Consider the following 18,436-nt stretch of genomic DNA (forward strand, 5'->3'; position numbering starts at 1 on the left):
AGATTCCAGAGCAGACCAGCTTTTCCCAAGTCATGTGGATTCTGGGGACTTGCAATTTGTGCTAATCTGCATTAGTGTTAATTCTCAGCAATTAATGCGCATTAGCGCAAATGCACATTGCGCTAACGCACATTAGCACAGCTCTTGTTTAAAAAAAATCCCATCAATGAGCAGATGATGGAATGAAAGATGCCTGACAATCCACAAAACACAGATGCAGTGGACTTAACAAAATCCATACATCCCTACCTAACTATATTTAGGATTTATAGTACCAAAGCTAAAATTGCTCAACCTTGGGTGGATCATCTACCTTGGCTAGTTTAGACACAGTTCTACAATCCTGGCCGCAAATCGGACAGTGGACCAATCCAGTCCCCATTACCAGACCAAAGGCTTAGCCACATATCACTGCTACTTTGCACACCATTCCCCCAAAGGGGGTGGGGGGAGATGGGGAGAGAGAAGGAAGATGGCAAGACTTGGTTGGTTTTATGCCGCATCAGTGTTGCTGCCCTCCCCACATACACACATGCACACACCTCAGTTGAGAGGTGGGCTAGATACTGCTTGCAGTTCACCAATGGCTGGTCCATATATGTATTATATTATTTAATAAATGTATAACACTGCTTAACCAAAGAAATTATCTAAGTGGTGTACAAATAAATTTTTTTAAATGCAGTGACAAAGCAGAATAAAATAAAATATAAAAATAATGCCTTTTTTAAACATATACATATCTAAAAGAGCAACCAGCAACACACTCAGTCAACAAAAATAGTAAGCTGGGAAAGGTTGGGTGAAGAGAAATTATTTTAACATATGCTTAAAGGTCACCAACTACCCTAAGGGTGCCATCTTATGCATGTTTAGACAGAAAGGAGTCCTACAACTCCCAGCATGGAGTGGTAGGACTTTTTTTGTCTGACACATAGGATTATGCCCTAAATGCCCTTTTTTGAGTGGCCTCCAGCTGAATCCAGACTGCAAGCAGAACCACCAAAAGAGCCTCCCTTAATGACCAAAGGGAGTGGGCAGGAATGTAAGGGATGAGGCGGCCTCTCAAATAACCCAGACCGACAGCGGTTTAGGGCCTTGCACACTTTGCTTTAGGAAGTTTGTTCTTCATTGTTCACAGTTTGATCCAGTATGGATCTTGCTGTAATGCCCTAATTTTGGCTATTGATAGAGAAGTAGGAATATGACATAGAGGCTGGGTTTGCAGGGATGAGGAATGTGCAGCACTCCAGACGTTACTGGACTTTAATTCTCATCCTCCCTCACTGTTGGCTATGCTGGCACGATCTGATGGGAGTTACAGTTCGGTAACTTCTGGGGGGGGGGCATATTTCCCAGCTCTGATGATATATTGGATCACAGAAAAGGTATTAAGGGCATACGGGACTTTGGATTGATCCAGAATTAGTTACATGTAGAGTAGACCCACTGAAATCAATGGGTCTTAAGTTAGTTGCAGGATCCAATGCCATATGTTTAGATCCCATACCAAGGATCTTACTAAGACTACACTGTGTGTGTGTGTGTGTGTGTGTGTGACAGAGAGAGAAACTAGCCATAGCTTGCCCTCTCATGACTATAGAAAACCACCCACCTATTCAGCTACTGTCTCAGTGTGCACTGGGATGCTGACAACATGTTGTTAGATAATCTCAGCCGGCTAAGAACTCCCACCCCCCTTTCTTATTAACAATTTCTAAAAGAACTTGATTCTGACCATCTGTAGGAGTCTCACATTAATCCTGGTGTTACCAAAAAAATCCCACAACAGCATTAACCTTTATCAAAATTAATCTCTAATATTTCTCAACTATTTTAAGCTTTAGCAAATTACTTTAATCCACTAATACGTTGGTGGACAGCAGGACAGGAAATATGACTAGGTAAGTGCATAAGGGAAGATGTGCAAAAGTCTCAGGTATATTGTGTGTAATAGCCTGTGTTCATCCTCCCCACTCACATCTGACATGTTACACACACGCACGCACACACGCACCATTTTTAGACAGCTCACAAACACACCCTCTAATATAGGAGCAGTCAACAGATAGCAGGCTGTAATTATTTTACTAGAACCCCGAGATCCAACCAGAGCCAGGTGCAAAAGACATGCCTAGAACCCTGAGATCCTCCAACCAGAGCCAAAGGCAAAAAATGCTCCTAGGACCCCAAGATCCTCCAACCAGAGCCAGGAGCAAAAGACACACCTAAAACCCGGAGAGCCTCCAACCAGAGCCAGGGTCAAAAGACATGCCTACAACCCCGAGATCCTCCAACCAGAGCCAGGTGCAGAAGACATACGTTTAGGTGCCTGTAAGGCAACTGACATGTATTATGTATTATGATGGTTTCTCTGCAGGTTTTTCCTAGATGTACATGACATAAAATACAGTTAAAATACAGCAGCCCAGGGAAATGAAAGACAGCAAGACAATAAGGTTCAGCAAAACTAGGCTGGTGGTGTCATAGGAGACTCCCCCCCCCCCACCTCGCCCCCCACCTCTGGAGACATGCTAAGATCAGAAATCCATATGCAGAAACACCACAGGATCTTTTGAAGGAGGGCAATTCTTCATTTTACAAGGATCTGCTGTTCTAAAGACCCTGATCTAACCCGTTCCCCCTTTTAGCAGCAGACTGAATAGATCCCATCCACATAGGGTAGCCACTTATAAATTGCCAAAAAAGAGGAAATGAATCAGCAAAAAAGAGGACACTGGTTTGCATAAAATTTGCATATATATACGGTTCTAGCCAATGTTAATCCTACTTAGAGTAGACTCATTGAAATGAATAGGACTAGTTTACTCTAAATAGGACTAACATTGGATACAAGCCATAACGTGCACATTTAGAAATAATTACTATAATTTAAATAAAAATGTAGTAGATCTTATCATAGTGGAGGAGAATGTGGCCTTTGTGCCGGCCTGTTTAATCTGCTGTCTGCTGGTGTGGCTGATGGGCAACTTCAAGCCCCAGCTATTCCTTCCGATAGTTGTTATCTTTAAACCACACTTGGACTGGACAGCCATTCAAACAGAGGATGCCTTCAAGACAGAGGACAGTTCTCTGGCACACCGTCAAATAGAGGACTATAAAAGAGAACACAGGGTCACCCTACATCCACGCAGTGGTGCAGTTAGATATTAAAGAACTTAGGATGCAATCCTATGCACGTTTAGACAGAAAAAAGTTGGACAACTCCCAGCATTCCCTAGCCAGCATGGCTGGCTAGGGAATGCTGGGAGTTGTCCGGCTCTTTTCTGTGTAAACATGCCAAGGATTTGCCCTTAATGGTCTTACTTGGGGAACTTTAGATGGCAGTGAGCAGGTCTGGCACCAGGATTCTGTGGGCCTTTGGGTAACAGAATATCACTGAGGGAGGCCCCTTCAGCACCAATCCTTCGGTAACACCCCTTAAAAAAAAATCTTGGTTTGCAAGCACCCTGATGATTCACTCTGATGATGGGGACCCCAGAATTCTGAGCTGCAAGACCTGCCCTGATGGCACCACCACATCTGCTCCTCTTTTTAGGGCTGCTTTCCCCATGCTGGCACCCTCCAGATGTTTTCTGCTAGAGCCAGCAGAGGCTGGTGGATCCGATTTCAGTGCGCCTGGGAAGCCATTCTGGGTTTCAGTCAGAACCAGCCAGAACTCTAAAGGAGACATCCAAGGTGCTGAACCTATTTATATAGGGGATAGGGTTTAGCACCTTGGATGGCTTCTTTAGAATTCTGGCTGGTTCTGACTGAAACCTAGAATGGATTCATAGCACCCGCTGAAATTGGAGCCACCAGCCTCCGCTGGCTACAGCTCTCATCTGCCCAAGTCAGGGACGATAGGAGTTGGTGTCGTCCAAACCACTGAGAGGGCAATAGCTTGTTGTTGTTGTTCAGTCGTTCAGTCGTGTCCGACTCTTCGTGACCCCATGGACCATAGCACGCCAGGCCTTCCTGTCCTGCGCTCTCTCCCGGAGCGTGCTCAAGTTCATATTCATTGCATCCGTGATGCTATCTAGCCATCTCATCCTCTGCCGTCCCCTTCTCCTTTTGCCTTCAGTCTTTCCCAGCATCAGGGTCTTTTCCAGGGAGTTTTCTCTTCGCATTAGGTGGCCAAAATATTGGAGCTTCAGCTTCATTATCTGTCCTTCCAATGAGCACTCAGGGTTGATTTCCTTTAGGATTGACTGATTTGACCTCCTTGCAGTCCAGGGCACTCGTAAGAGTCTTCTCCAGCACCACAGTTCAAAAGCATCAATTCTTCGACGCTCAGCCTTCCTTATAGTCCAGCTCTCACAGCCATACATTACCACTGGGAAAACCATAGCTTTGATTAGACGGACCTTTGTCGGCAAGGTGATGTCTCTGCTTCTTACTATGCTGTCTAGGTTTGCCATAGCTTTCCTCCCAAGGAGCAAGCGTCTTTTAATTTCATGGCTACAGTCACCATCTGCGGTGATCTTGGAGCCCAAGAAAGTAAAATCTGTCACTGCTTCCATTTCTTCCACTTCTATATGCCAGGAAGTGATAGGGCCAGATGACATGATCTTAGTTTTTTTAATGTTGAGTTTCAAACCAGCTTTTGCACTCTCCTCTTTCACCCTCAACAAGAGGCTCTTAAGATCCTCTTCGCTTTCTGCCATTAGGGTGGTATCGTCTGCATATCGGAGGTTGTTGATAATTCTCCCGGCAATCTTAATTCCGACCTCTGATTCATCCAACCCGGCATTTCTCATGATGTACTCTGCATATAAGTTAAATAAGCAGGGTGACAATATGCAGCCTTGTCGTACTCCTTTCCCAATTTTGAACCAATCGGTTGTTCCATCTCTGGTTCTTACTGTTGCTTCTTGACCCTCGTACAGGTTTCTCAGGAGACAGGTAAGGTGGTCTGGTACTCCCATCACTTTAAGAATTTGCCACAGTTTGTTGTGATCCACACAATCAAAGGCTTTAGCGTAGTCAATGAAGCAGAAATAAATGTTTTTCTGGAATTCTCTTGCTTTCTCCATGATCCAGCGAATGTTGGCAATTTGATCTCTAGTTCCTCTGCCTCTTCTAAACCCAGCTTGTACTTCCGGTAGTTCTCGGTTCGCATACTGATGAAGCCTAGCTTGTAGGATTTTGAGCATCACCTTGCTGGCATGTGAAATGAGCGCAATTGTGCGGTAGTTTGAACACTCTTTGGCATTGCCCTTCTTTGGAATTGGAATGTAAACTGACCTTTTCCAGTCTTGTGGCCACTGTTGAGTGTTCCAGATTTGTTGGCATATTTAATGCAGCACTTTAACAGCATCATCTTTTAGGATTTTAAATAGCTCGGCTGGAATACTGTCATCTCCGCTAGCTTTGTTGTTACTAATGCTTCCTAAGGCCCACTTGACTTCACTCTCGAGGATGTCCGGCTCAAGTTCAGTGACCGCACTATCATGGCTATCAGGGACATTCAGATCTTTCCTGTATAGTTCTTCTGTGTATTCTTGCCACCTCTTCTTAATCTCATCTGCTTCTGTTAGGTCCCTGCCTTCTTTGTCCTTTATCATGCCCGTCTTTGCACAAAACGTTCCCTTGAGATCTCCAATTTTCTTGAAGAGATCTCTAGTCTTTCCCATTCTGTTGTTTTCCTCGATTTCTTTGCATTGTTCATTTAAGAAGGCCTTCTTGTCTCTCCTTGCTATTCTCTGGAACTCTGCATTCAGTTGGGTATATCTTCCCCTTTCTCCCTTGCTTTTCGCTTCCCTTCTTTCCTCAGCTACTTGTAAAGCCTCATCAGACAGCCACTTGGCTTTCTTGCATTTCTTTTTCTTTGGGACGGATTTCGTTGCTGCCTCCTGAACAATGTTACGGACCTCCGTCCATAGTTCCTCAGGCACTCTGTCTATCAGGTCTAATCCCTGAAATCTATTCCTCACCTCCACTGTATATTCATCAGGGATATGATTTAGGTCATACCTGAATGGTTTAGTGGTTTTCCCGACGTTCTTCAATTTAAGCCGAAATTTTGCAACAAGAAGCTCATGATCTGAGCCACAGTCAGCTCCAGGTCTTGTTTTTACTGACTGTATGGAGCTTCTCCATCTTTGGCTGCAAAGGACATAATCAATCTGATTTCGATATTGACCATCTGGTGACGTCCATGTGTAGAGTCGCCTCTTGTGCTGTTGGAAAAGAGTGTTTGCTATGATCAGCATGTTCTCTTGGCAAAACTCTATTAGCTTTTGTCCTGCTTCATTTTGTACACCAAGGCCATGCCTGCCTGTTATCCCGGTGATTTCTTGATTTCCTACTTTAGCATTCCAATCCCCTATGATGAAGAGTACATCTTTTTTTGGTGTTAGTTCTAGAAGGTGTTGTAGGTCTTCATAGAACCGATCAACCTCAGCTTCTTCGGCCTCAGTGGTTGGGGCATAGACTTGAATTACTGTGATGTTGAATGGTTTGCCTTGGATTCGTACTGAGATCATTCTATCATTTTTAAGATTGTACCCCAGTACTGCTTTCCCTACCCTTTTGTTGACTATGAGTGCTACTCCATTTCTTCTAAGGGATTCTTGCCCACAATAGTAGATGTGATGGTCACCTGAATTAAATTCGCCCATGCCTGTCCATTTGAGTTCGCTGATTCCCAAGATGTCGATGTTCAATCTTGCCATCTCATGTTTGACCACCTCCAGCTTACCTTGATTCATTGATCTGACATTCCAGGTTCCTAAACAATATTGTTCTTTACAGCATCGGATTTTCTTTTCACCGCCAGACACATCCACAGCTGAGTGTCCTTTCGGGTTTGGCCCAGCCGCTTCACTCTTTCTGGCGCTACTTGGAAATACCCTCTGCTCTTCCCCAGTAGCATATTGGACACCTTCCGACCTGAGGGGCTCATCTTCCGGCGTCATATCTTTTAGCCTTGTGATACGTTCCATGGGGTTTTCTTGGCAAGAATACTGGAGTGGGTTGCCATTTCCTTCTCCGGTGGACCACATTTTGTCAGAACTCTCTGCCATGACCTGTCCGTCTTGGGTGGCCCTGCACGGCATAGCTTATGGCTTCACTGAGTTACGCAAGCCCCTTCGCCACAACAAGGCAGTGATCCATGAAGGGGGGCAATAGCTTAGTGGAGGCTGTTTTAGGCTTCCCTTGTCTCTTCTCAGGCCACAGGCCTCGAGGATATCCAAGCAGTATGAATCATCACCAAAGAAATCTTGAAAGGTTACTCCTTCTTTAGAAAATTTCAATGCCATTAACACCAGGCAGAAAAAGGAAAGTCTCAGCATCACCCCCACCCCGGGAGAAAACAACACAAATCAACAGGATTTGCAACTCAGTGCATTACAGCCTCTTTCAAGAAAGGCTGCTGCTGTTACCCCTGCAGCGTTGAGGGTGGAAAAGATCAGCTGTGCTTATCAACTAGAGAGGAAAGAGTCCAATTACTTCCTTCCTTTCAGACTTATTATGACATAAGTAAAAGCCACAATTATAGTCAGCATGTGGGGGGAGAGAGAGAGAGAGAGAGAGAGAGAGAGAGAGATGGCCGCCTGTGGTGGATGCTTTATGCATAGGAAATGGTTTTCTATAAAAGGGTAGAAAGTACGATACAGGGCTCCAAAAGAGTCTTCAGAGAAAGCCTCGTTCTCTCCCTTTCTTTTATTATCTGTCAGTCAGGTAACATACCACAGCAATAAATGCAATGCATTTTGCATGATTCATATTAGGCTAATTCACTTGCTCTGTTTTATTTTATTTTCCCATATGCAGATCCCCTCACTGTCTTTGGATCTTTGCAGAATGGAGAAGAGCGGGGCTGTGCTTGCAAGCTTCATCCTGATGCTCCTGTCTTTGTCAGTCTGCACTGGTCAGCATTGGTCATACGGCTTCCAACCTGGAGGAAAGAGGGATGCTGGCAATCTGATTGACTCCTTCCAAGAGGTAAGATGGTTTGAAAATCAGGCATTACCTTTCAAAGGCTTGACTCAGGTAACGTTGTCCATCTCGTGTGTGTGTGTGTGTGTGTGTGTGTGTGTGTGTGTTGTGCAATCAAAGCAAATCTGAATGCTGCTCCAAAGTCATGGCAATTCTGCGGCGACAAAAGACTACATTCTGCAACTGAATAAATAATGCCCCTAGGGAAAATTGGCAGGACTTCTCTTATTTTGCATCATTTATTTTTATTTATTATATTTATAACCCACTTTTTCCCTGCAAGGAACCCAAGGGGGCTTACATAATCCTCCTCCTCTCCATTTTATCCTTACAACAACCTGTGAGGTAGGTAGGTTGAGACTCAGTGACTGGTCCATGGTCACCCAGTGAGCTTCATGGCTGAGTGGGGGACTTGAACTCGGGTCTCTCGAGTCCCAGTCCAACACACCGGCATTGGATCCCAGTCCTTCTATCAAAGGCCATTAACTCATCTGGGGGGGTGGGGCAATTAGGGGCTACACCCAATTATGTATTGTATTAATTAATTATATGCTGTGAATCATATGACTATAAATACAGTCAATCAATTAAAAAAATATATTGTAATGCTGCGGTGTTGCCATTTCCTGAATCTCTGGCTACACAGGCTGGGAACCAAAGACCTTCAGGAATGAGACTGTAACTTCCCCTGGAGATGGGAGCAAGTGAAGATGCACACCTGATCCTTTTACCAGGGTATATTTCCACTGGAGCAGGAAAGATGGGTGGTGGAGTGCTGGACACTGCTGCTGAAAGGTGCTCAGAGTGCCTTCCAGCTGTGACACCAACCCAGGGCCGGCCCTTCCATTAGGCAGAGTGAAGCCATTGCGTGGGAGGACAGAATAGCATATGACTATGAGAGACAACCGGTCTTGGACCCCTGAAATGTAGCTCCTGATGGCTATCCCATCGTCAGTGTTGAAATAAGATTCAATTGCCAATTCAGTCAGCTTCTGTACACGGCCTGGTCGAGGGACGCCATCTTGTCGTTTGCCTCTGGTAGCAAAATTTCCTCAGCCGGCCCTGCACCAACCAGCCATCTGACTCTGCTCAATTGCTGTTCCCTTTATGTTCCATTTTAGGATGGCCACGTGTCTTACTTTATAGAGGATAGTCGTCTAGTTGCGAGGCTGTCAGAGGCCAGTCCTGCATCTGAAGGTGTCTTGTATTGGAAAGGCTGTCTAGTTTAAAGATAAGGGACCCTAAGAAGGGAAAGCAGCCAGACCGTCAAAGCTGCCATCAATATTTAGCAGCTGAACAGCAGGCACATAGCTCACCTGGTCACAGACTGCCCCACTAGGGTGAGATGATTGCATTTCTATGTAAATGTGGGGCCAAATTGCTTGAAGGGCCACCTTCACCCGTATCAGGAAGAGAGGCTCTTCTCACTTGAATCAAAAAAAGCAACAGCTGCACCAGTTGAATTCCCAACACGTTTCAACATGGGTCTTTATCAAGGGAATTACACACTCCTAGACTTTTCTGGAGGATTCCAAGGAAGTAAGGGAGAGGGAATCCTGCAGAAAAGTCTCTAAGGGTGCGATCCTATGCATTTTAAGACAGAAAAAAGGCCTACAACTCTCAGCATCCCTCAGCCACCCAGGCTGGCTGGGGCATGCTGGGAGTTGTAGGCCTTTTTTCTATCTAAACATGCATAGGATTGTGCCCCAAGAGTTCGTAATTCCCTTGATAAAGACCCCTGTCGAAATGCATTGGGACGTCAACTGGTGCAGCTGTTCCTTTGATTTTGGTTTCCAGCCTTACAGCTGTTTTTTCTGATCCCTGTTGGTGCCATTGCTCTTCTCACTTGCCCACCTTTGAAGGAAGTTAAAAAGACAAGTAGGTAAGAGAGGGCCTTTTTCTGCAGTGACCCCATGCTTCTGGAATGGGTTCCCATCAGTTGTCTGTCAGGCCCCATCATTGCAAGCTTTCAGGAAAGCCTGGAAGAATTTCTCTGGCTTTTCCTGATTGTGCTTTATTGGACTGCTCTGGGTTTTTAGTGGCGATCGTGTTGCAGCTTTCAAGTACTAGATATTTTATTTCTGGTGGTTTGCCGATTTTATTATTTTTTGCTGTTTTGTCATTGTATGGCTTTTTAATATATGGCACTCGATTGTGTAAGTTGCTTTGGGAGGAGGGCTTTTGCTCTGAAAGGTGGCCTGGAAATATTTTTAAGTAAAAATGATTAAAGAAATTCTGGTAATGATTTCTAACTTTGTGTCTTGACATATAAGTTATTGTATGCAAATTTTAGGCACACCTGTGTCTTCCTTTTGGGCAGGGCCTTAATGGTGAGCTATTCCACATATGTCCTTTTTTCCCCCCCTCCAAAGCAGACTGCAAGCAAGATGGACACTCTTGGGGAGCTGCAGCATCTTGAATGCAATGTGCCGCACCAGCACCCCACCCTCAGGGGACTGAAGGGCATCCTCGTAAGTAAGCCCTGTTTAGAGGATGCTGACCTCATGCAGGGATGTACGTACTGTGTTAAATCCGTTCCATCTGTGTTTTGCAAATTCTCAGGTATCTTTCGTTCCGTCATCCCCTCATTGACAGAATCAGATTATTTTTTTAACCAGAATTTCTCTCTACTTGTGCTAACTAGTACAGATTAGCATATTTGCGCAAGTTCATCAGTTATTCCAGCACCCTTCATCGTGCTCAGTGGCCAGCACCAGAGCTGTGCGCACATGACCTCTTGAAATCTCCGCCTTATTTGTGCGCAGAGAAATTGAGGGGACAATTACACAAAATTTCTCCAGGGGGAGGGGCAATTCTCAATAAGGGTAGGGCTCACCATTGGCAGGCTTTGTAGCACAGCTTCTTTCTTTTTCTTTCTTTCTTTCTTCTCTCTCTCTCTCTCTCTCTTTCGTTCTTTTTCTTTTGTGCTGCAATAACATCAACTGTGTTGGCAGGCTGGCCCCCATTTTGCATCCACCACAATGCAGGTGTGAGGGGGGCGTCATTGTATCCAGCTCCAGGAAAGAGGCGGAGCTAGTGCTGAGCCAAAACCCATCCTCCAACTTCCTGAAAGCTTTCTTCCCCCATGCAAGAGGCTTCCATGTTCCCCCTCATTCTCAGGGTGTTTTAAAATTTCTTTTTGTGATGTTTTTGAGCTTACCTAATCACTGCAAGGTGGCTGAGGACGCTGGGTTTGTTTTGTTTCTGGGGCACATTTCTCCATTGCTCTGCAGCATCCCAGGCTGCCTGCACGTCTTGATCTGAAAAAGCCCCATGGAAGGAATTACCTCCTGCTGTCTTCCCCTGGGCCTTGACTGAATTGCAGGAAGCCGAGGAGGCTCCAGGCTCCTGGAGAGATAATTGTATGATGATGAGAGAGACTCACACTCAGTCCTCAGCCACACTCCTAAGTAAGCACAAGAAACCCAAACGCAACCCATGAGAATTTTTCTGAAATTTCGTCACCATTGAATTTCTTTTTGAAAGGAATTTCTTCTCTATCAAATTGAATGAGAATGGTTGAAAAAAATGTGGGAGAAATTTCCAGCGCAATGCTAGCCAGATCACTGGAAGGTTGGAGAAAGTTTATTTCTTGTGAGAAAATGGGCAGAATCCCACCTGTCTCCTTTTCTATCTCACCAGGTAAAATTGCCAGAGGCCGATTCATCTTTTTCTTAAGGAGTCTGAAATTGCATGGGGTGGTGGTGGAAGAGCATCTCCCAGTGAACCCCATCTTTGTGACTCTAATCTTGCAGACAGTTCAGACATCTTCCTTCACTTCTGTTGCAACATATTTTCCCAGCACTGGGGCTCAACATTTTGCACCTCGGGATGCTATTTTTTCTGCCCCTAGCCTAGATAGCACTCTACTGCATCCTTCCAGATGCTTTGGACTACAACTCCCACAATCCTCAGCTAATATGGCCAATGAAGATTGTGGGAGTTGTAGCCCAAGGCATTTTAAGGGCACCAGGTTGGGGAAGGCAGCGACCAGAATAGTGATGAATGACTCGGCTCTCCAGTCCCATGCCACGTGCAACTTTTTGGAAGTTTCATTGATCAGCTATTGCAGGTAATGCAACGCTTCAGAGACTGATTGCTGTCTCTTGAGCAGAAAAGACGTACGCTGTAATCCTATACACTGCCCAGGAGTAAGTCCCATGGAACACAGTAGTACTTGCTTCAGAGTGAACATACACAGGATTGCACTGTTAATGTGAAAAGTGGTGCTTGCTTCCCTGTACGCTGCCAGAAAGAACACTCCGCTCTAACTGCCTATTACTCTGGGACTGGAGAGCTGAAGGGGAGCATAGCGTGACCTCTGCCTTTGGCAAGGAGACTAGGAGCCTCCTGGACACTGAATTCTCTGCCCAGGAAGAACATAGTGACAAGGGAAAGACCAGCCTAGAACTATCTATCAGCTGGAGAAGGAGCTGCTCCTCCAGGACTCACTTTTCCTCTTCCCTCCTCATCCAATTTTCCTTTTGTATCGTGTCTGTTTGTATTGTGAGCCTGTGCGTAGGAACTGTCTTCTCTTCTGATATCTATACATCGCTTAGACAAAAATAAGTGCTTCATAAATGAATAACAATTTTAGAATTCAAAATGATCTGAAAAGTTCAAAGCTTGTCATTTTTATACTTTTTTTAATAATAATAAAAAACTTATTACGCATTACAGGCAAGTCTGATTGAAGGGGAGAATGCACAAAAGAAGATTTAAATCTACCCCCCCCCCAAAAAAATGGAGCCTTTGCAAAGCAAAGAATTAACCACAAGATCTGATGTGGGCTTAGTCATGTTATGGAAATATTTTAAGATTAAAGATGTTCCTAGTATTGGTGGGAAAAGTAAAGTATCTACCAACATTTGTGTTGCTGAAGCACCAATAAAAAGACCTTAAATCAATTGACAATGGCTTCAGATATTACTTTGTTTCAAATCAATGGGATGTGAAAAGTAGGGCTGTGCAGGAACCCCCCGATCTGACTTGGAAGCCGCTTTGCGGCGTCTGACGTGGGCCCGATCCGGCTAGGGCAGATTCGGGGGCCCCCAACCGGCCTCAGCCCTGAACCTAAAGTGGGATTTGGATGTCGAACCCCGCTTCGGGTCCCCCCCAATGCCCCTGCACAAACCCCCTTACCTTGCTGCCGCCTCCTCCTCCTCCGCCGCTGTCCATGCCACCTCCTCTGCCGCCAGCCCCGCTGCTGCCAACTGCTGGGACCTGGACGCGTGCGGCGATTCTTACTGCAGGGAGTCGCCATTTTTAAAACCTGGAGGTTGCCGTTGTAAAAATGGCGACTCCCTGCAGTAAGAGTCGCCACGCGCGTCCAGGCCTCAGCAGTCAGCGGTGGCAAGGACGGCAGCGAGGACAACGATGGCAGTGGCAGCGGCTCAGGTAAGGACCTGGAGGCACCGGGGGGCTGGGCCGGGATGTGTGTGAAGCTCCGAAGCACACCGAGCACTTTGGAGAGCCCCTGATCCACTCCAGGTTGCTTCGAAGGGGCACAAAGTGACCCGAAGCAGCCCGCTTCGACTTGGGATTCAGGCCTCGGGCCAAACCAGTGCACAGCCCTAGTAAAAAGACAATTTAATTTAACTATTGTAAATACTCTCTCTCTCTCTCTCCCTTTGGGGAAAACCAACCAACCAACCAAGCAACCTGTACTGAGTTTTGCAACATGCACATTTATACACCACTGCAGCAGTGGGTGGCCGTTCAAGAATAATCTGGTAGGCCTGGCTTAGTTTTGGATCAGCAAGTCCTTCTCTCTAAGCCTGGTGTGCCAATGACATCAGCTGACCTCAGCGCACTGCATCAGTGCTTCTGGTCTGCGCTTGGCATATCTACACTTGATGGGGGTGATAACAGTTTTAACTGTCACAGCTTTGCCCACAGAATATTCTCAGTGAAAGACCTCTAAGCCCCATCCACTACAGAAGGAGAGTTCCATGGTTTCCCTGGGGGAATGACAATGAAACCACTTCCACTCTGAAGTGCAGAAACATCCACCATCTCTACTATCGCAATAGCTTACAAAACATGAATGGATGTTCCTTTCACAGAATAATAGAATATTAGAGTTGGAAGGGACCCTGGAGGTCATCTAGTTGTCTCTCTCCTCCTGTCCCGCCATGTTGCTTAGTGCAGGAACCTTGCAATGAAAACAACCCTAGCACCTGGCTATCCAGCTTCTCTTAAATACCTATTATTATTATTATTATTAAATTTATTACTCGCCCATCTGGCCGGTCACCCAGCCACTCTGGGCAATGTACAGCATACAACAAAACAGTCTAAAACAATACAATTCTACAATAAAAACATTTTCTAACATACCCTAACCCACCCCAAATGCCTGCCTGAACAACCATGTTTTTAATGCATGGCGGAAACTCATTAAAGAGGGGACATGGCGGAGTTCCCTAGGGAGGGAGTTCCACAGAGTGGGGGCCACCACAGAAAAGGCCCTCTCCCTCATCCCCACCAGTCTAGCTGTCCTGGCTGATGGGACAGAGAGAAGGCCATCCGAGGCTGATCTTGTTAAGCGGCCTGTCTGGTGCTGCTGGAGGCGCTCCTTAAGATAGGCTGGCCCGGAACCATATAGGGTTTTAAAGGTCAAAACCAACACCTTGAATTGGGCCTGGAAAACAACTGGTAACCAGTGCAACTCCTTCAGCACTGGAGTGATGTGATCTCGCCGGCGGCTGCCTTTAATCAGGCGAGCCGCTGCATTCTGTACCAGGTGCAGCTTCCGAACCGTCTTCAAGGGTGGAAGGACAGTCCACCAGCGCCTGAGTCTGTTGCACTATCAAACTGCTCATACCATCATGAAGTTTCTCCTAATGCTTAGCCGAAATCGGCTCCCTTGCCATTTACATCCATTAGCTCTAGTCCTACCTCTGGAGCAAGAGAGAGTACGTCTGCATGACAGCCCTTCAGATATTTGAAGACAGCCACTACGTTACCTGTTGATCTTCTCCAGGGTAAACATACCCAGCTCTTTCAACCATTCCTCATAGGACTTGGTTTGAGTCTCCGTAGTGGTTTGCCACCAATTTTTTCCAGCAGGAGTACGGCCCCCATGGGAGTCCAGGGCCTGGAAATTGGCCCCTGGACTGCCCAAAGTTGCCCACCCATGTTCTAGAAACTGGGGGCATCCCATGAAGCTAAATGAGGCATCCCATGAAACTGGGTACATCCCTTGAAGCTTCTCCCAAATTTGGCTGTACTGGGAGGAAGGGGGGATGTAACAGATTTCATCTGTGATCACTTCTCCCTTAAAATAAATTCTGAGTGCATTGGACCGATGGGCTAATGCTCCCCTAACCCCAAAAAGAGAGGCAAACAATTAAACATGTAGACAATCATTATTATTTTTTAATATTTTCATTTACAGTTATAAAAATAAATAAGCCAGGTCAGTCTGGTGCAATAAATCCTGTAATGAAAATAGTTTTAACTTAAGTGATAAATTGACAGGAGCAATAATGTGGCAGGTGGGTATCAGATCAAAAGTGGGAACACATTCAACACGCAATGGTCAATGAAAAGCCCCTTTGGACTATAGAACTTCTCTCAAAAGGAAGTCCTAAATCTAGACATCCACATATTCCATTTGTGCAGAATTACCACCTCTGCGGCTAAAATGGCACAACAAACTTGGATGCAGACACAGTGTAACCACATTGAGCAACGGAATACGTGTTCTGGGGCTTGGGGTACAAGGCGTGTGGTCTTGTGGCTCCTGTGAGCGTGATGACAGGGCTTTCCAGTTGCACAGCCGAACCCTACATACATAGCTGTTCCCCCATTGCATGACATGGGAGATCACAACTTACAGAAGATAATAAAATGGGACACCTCTAGTATGCGCCAAGCTCCAGGTACATCCTGAACCACTGCCTATTTCTTTGTTTCATGTACATCCCTCATTGATTCCACAACAGAGCTCAAGGTGATGGTGCAGATGAAGTTCCCAGGTGGTCTCCCCTCTAGATCCAAATTTGGATAGCTTCGGCAAGTTTGCTCCACCATCATATAGCCTCAGTCCATGCCTTGCCCAGGTTTGAATCGTGGCTGCAAAGAAGGCTGGCTCTTTGCTCAACTCTCTTCTATTGGCTCTACTCATCCTGCTGGTTTGCCTGGCTCCATATCATACGGGGAAGAAAGAGGCCACAACGACCCCGTGCTGAAGGTGATGGTGAGTGGCCCTGGTGCTCCATGCAGGAGCGATGGTTCCTCCCTCCCCATGTTATCCTCACTTCAACCCTGAGAGGTAGGGGTCAGGCTGAATTAAGCTGGCAACTGAACAAAAGTCACCCAGTAAAACTTGATGGCTGAGCAAGGATCTGAAGCCAGGTCTTTCCATTCTAAGTCCAGCACTCTAACCACTACATGCAATGGCTCTTATGTCACGTCTTTCCCTCCAAGGGCTCAAGGCATGGAGTTTCCAAGTGCACTCCGATCCCGGCAATGATTATACCCAGACCTGTTTAGCTTCAGTAGGATGGTAGCATCACATGACTTCTGTCCATTCCCTGGTTGGGATCTACTGGTCAATCTCTTGGTGATTTCCAATGAATTGGCAAGGGGTTCTGACTCCCAGTTGGGTTCTGGCTCCAACAATGGCAGTGTCTAAAAAGCTTTGTTTCTCCTAAATTAGGTTTCTGAAAAAGGAAGGCGGGGGGGGGGGAGGGGGAGAGGAAGAGAGAGAGAGAGAGAGAGAGAGAGAGAGAGACCAGGAGTGGCATTTTGCGTGAAAGGTCTCATGGGCTTGGTTCTGGCACTGATCACAAATTCCTGGGCAAAGCATGTGCTCCCAGGAACCCTGCTCCTTAATTCTTAGCATGAGCTACTCATTTTGCACCTGGCTCCAGTTGGTAAGAGTCCAAGATACTAATAAAATAAAATAAAAAGCCTAGGGAGTCTTCCCAGCCCTGTACTAACAGCCCAAGATATTTCATTGTGGCTGATTGCAATCACTCCTGGTGTCAGGATTGATTCTGAGCGTATGGAGATAGTTAGCAGTTCAGTTTCAGAAGGGGAACAGCCAGAACCGGGGGAGGCATCTTCCCAAGCGAAGTTCAGATATGGATAGGCCTGCTTCTCAGGATGCTAACACCCAGATGGCTGGGCCTGAAGCCCCCCCCCCCCCGTGAGAACCCAGTAGAAGGAGGAGAGCACTGGGTGTGACCTGCGGGATGCTAGATTGCGGCGCAGAGCGAAGCCGGAAAAGTTAGAGGCGGAGCTCAGACAGTCAACCCGGTTGGCGATGCGTGAGGGTCGAGGTAGGGGAGCATCACTGGAAGGGGGGGGGGGTTCTCTCCTTTAGTTATTCTAGCCAGCAAGTCCCTGTTCAAACTGCTGGCAACATCGGAGCTCCCATTTGGATCCCCTGCTGTTATTCCTTTGTAGCCTGAGAGTCTTCGAGGATTTGCATCTGTAATGGACCTGTTGATAGTGGATTAAAGGTGTGAGACCGAAGCCTCTCTTCTTGTGTGTGGGCATGAGGAGGGGGGGGGCAAGGGAACGTGACACCTGGTGCTCATCTCAGACTTGGGTCCAGAGCCAGTAGGGGCGATGGCAGGACCCTGCTCCTTGCATGGTTGCTATTGATGTCTCAGCTAGCCTGGGAACCAGAAACACCTTCTCCCACTGCCTGAGGCAGAAGATAGTACTCTGCAAGCCATTACAGCCGAGGACAGACAAGACCCTCTGTGCCACTGCACTGTGTGTGTGTGTGTGTGTGTGTATGCGTGCGCGCTCAGTGCCCCAAACAAACTTGCAAGATTACTGCATCGGGCAAAGCCACCCATCTGGCAGCAGACGGGATTTTCAACCCTGCATTTGTGGCCAATGAGCAAAGCTGCAGGTCAGGATGAGGAGTGCCTAACCTTTGCTTATTTATTTTACGATGCATATCCTCGCCTTTTGCATAGCCTCCGAGTAGTGAACAAAAACTGCACAACAGAAAAAAAACACCCAGCAAGAAATACCTGGAACAGAAGTAAAAAGCTATCAAAAGCCAGAGAGGACAGGTTTCCTGCCAGGTGCCAAAACAGTAGTTAAGGCGGTGCCAGGCAAATGTGCCTAGGGAGAAAGGGTGAACAGATGCTAAGGACTACAGAGTTCCTTTGTCCTTAGTATCTTTAAAAATACAGGAGCCAGCCCTCCTGTGCATGTGAACACTCGAGAAGAGGGGAGGAGGGAAACAGGCGTATATGAGATCCAAGACAAACTCCTAAGTGTGAGGAGAGGGGACGGCACCTTTCAGGAGGCGCTGTGCTCAGTGGCAAAGCACCCTCTTTGCATGCAGAAGGTCCTGGGTTCAATCTCCGGCATCGCCAGGTAAGAATATGAGAACAGCCCTGCTGGATCAGACCAAAGGTCCACCTAGCCCAGCATTCTGTTCACACAGTGGCCACAGGAAACCCACAAGCAGGACATGAGGGCAACAGTACCCTCCCACCCGTGTTCCCCAGCAACTGGT

The 18,436-nt window shown here is 46.5% G+C and overlaps 1 protein-coding gene across 2 annotated transcripts; it reads left to right on the plus strand.

The window, feature by feature from the left end:
- Positions 1-7,522: 7,522 nt before the first annotated feature.
- Positions 7,523-12,856, plus strand: GNRH1 (gonadotropin releasing hormone 1). Of its 2 annotated transcripts, none has more exons than XM_084803952.1 (4): positions 7,523-7,686; positions 7,780-7,950; positions 10,317-10,415; positions 12,625-12,856. In XM_084803952.1, exons 2-4 carry the CDS (start codon positions 7,810-7,812, stop codon positions 12,664-12,666), a joined length of 282 nt encoding a protein of 93 aa, XP_084660078.1. In that variant the 5' UTR covers positions 7,523-7,686; positions 7,780-7,809; the 3' UTR covers positions 12,667-12,856. The 2 variants fall into 2 exon arrangements, with proteins under 2 accessions (XP_084660078.1, XP_084660079.1); XM_084803953.1 differs by having other exon boundaries at positions 7,524-7,686; positions 10,320-10,415; positions 12,625-12,853.
- The last annotated feature ends 5,580 nt before the right edge of the window (positions 12,857-18,436 follow it).

This window comes from Heloderma suspectum, chromosome 6 (assembly GCF_057233095.1).
Source record: "Heloderma suspectum isolate Gila_16-S chromosome 6, 16-S_ref, whole genome shotgun sequence".
NCBI classification, from domain to species: domain Eukaryota; kingdom Metazoa; phylum Chordata; class Lepidosauria; order Squamata; family Helodermatidae; genus Heloderma; species Heloderma suspectum.

Coding starts and splice junctions, on each gene's coding strand:
- GNRH1 (XM_084803952.1), top strand. CDS start 7,810: ATGGAGAAGAGCGGGGCTGTGCTTGCAAGCTTCATCCTGATGCTCCTG. Junction 7,951..10,316: donor TGATTGACTCCTTCCAAGAG/GTAAGATGGTTT, acceptor CCCCCTCCAAAG/CAGACTGCAAGCAAGATGGA. Junction 10,416..12,624: donor GGGGACTGAAGGGCATCCTC/GTAAGTAAGCCC, acceptor TACGCATTACAG/GCAAGTCTGATTGAAGGGGA.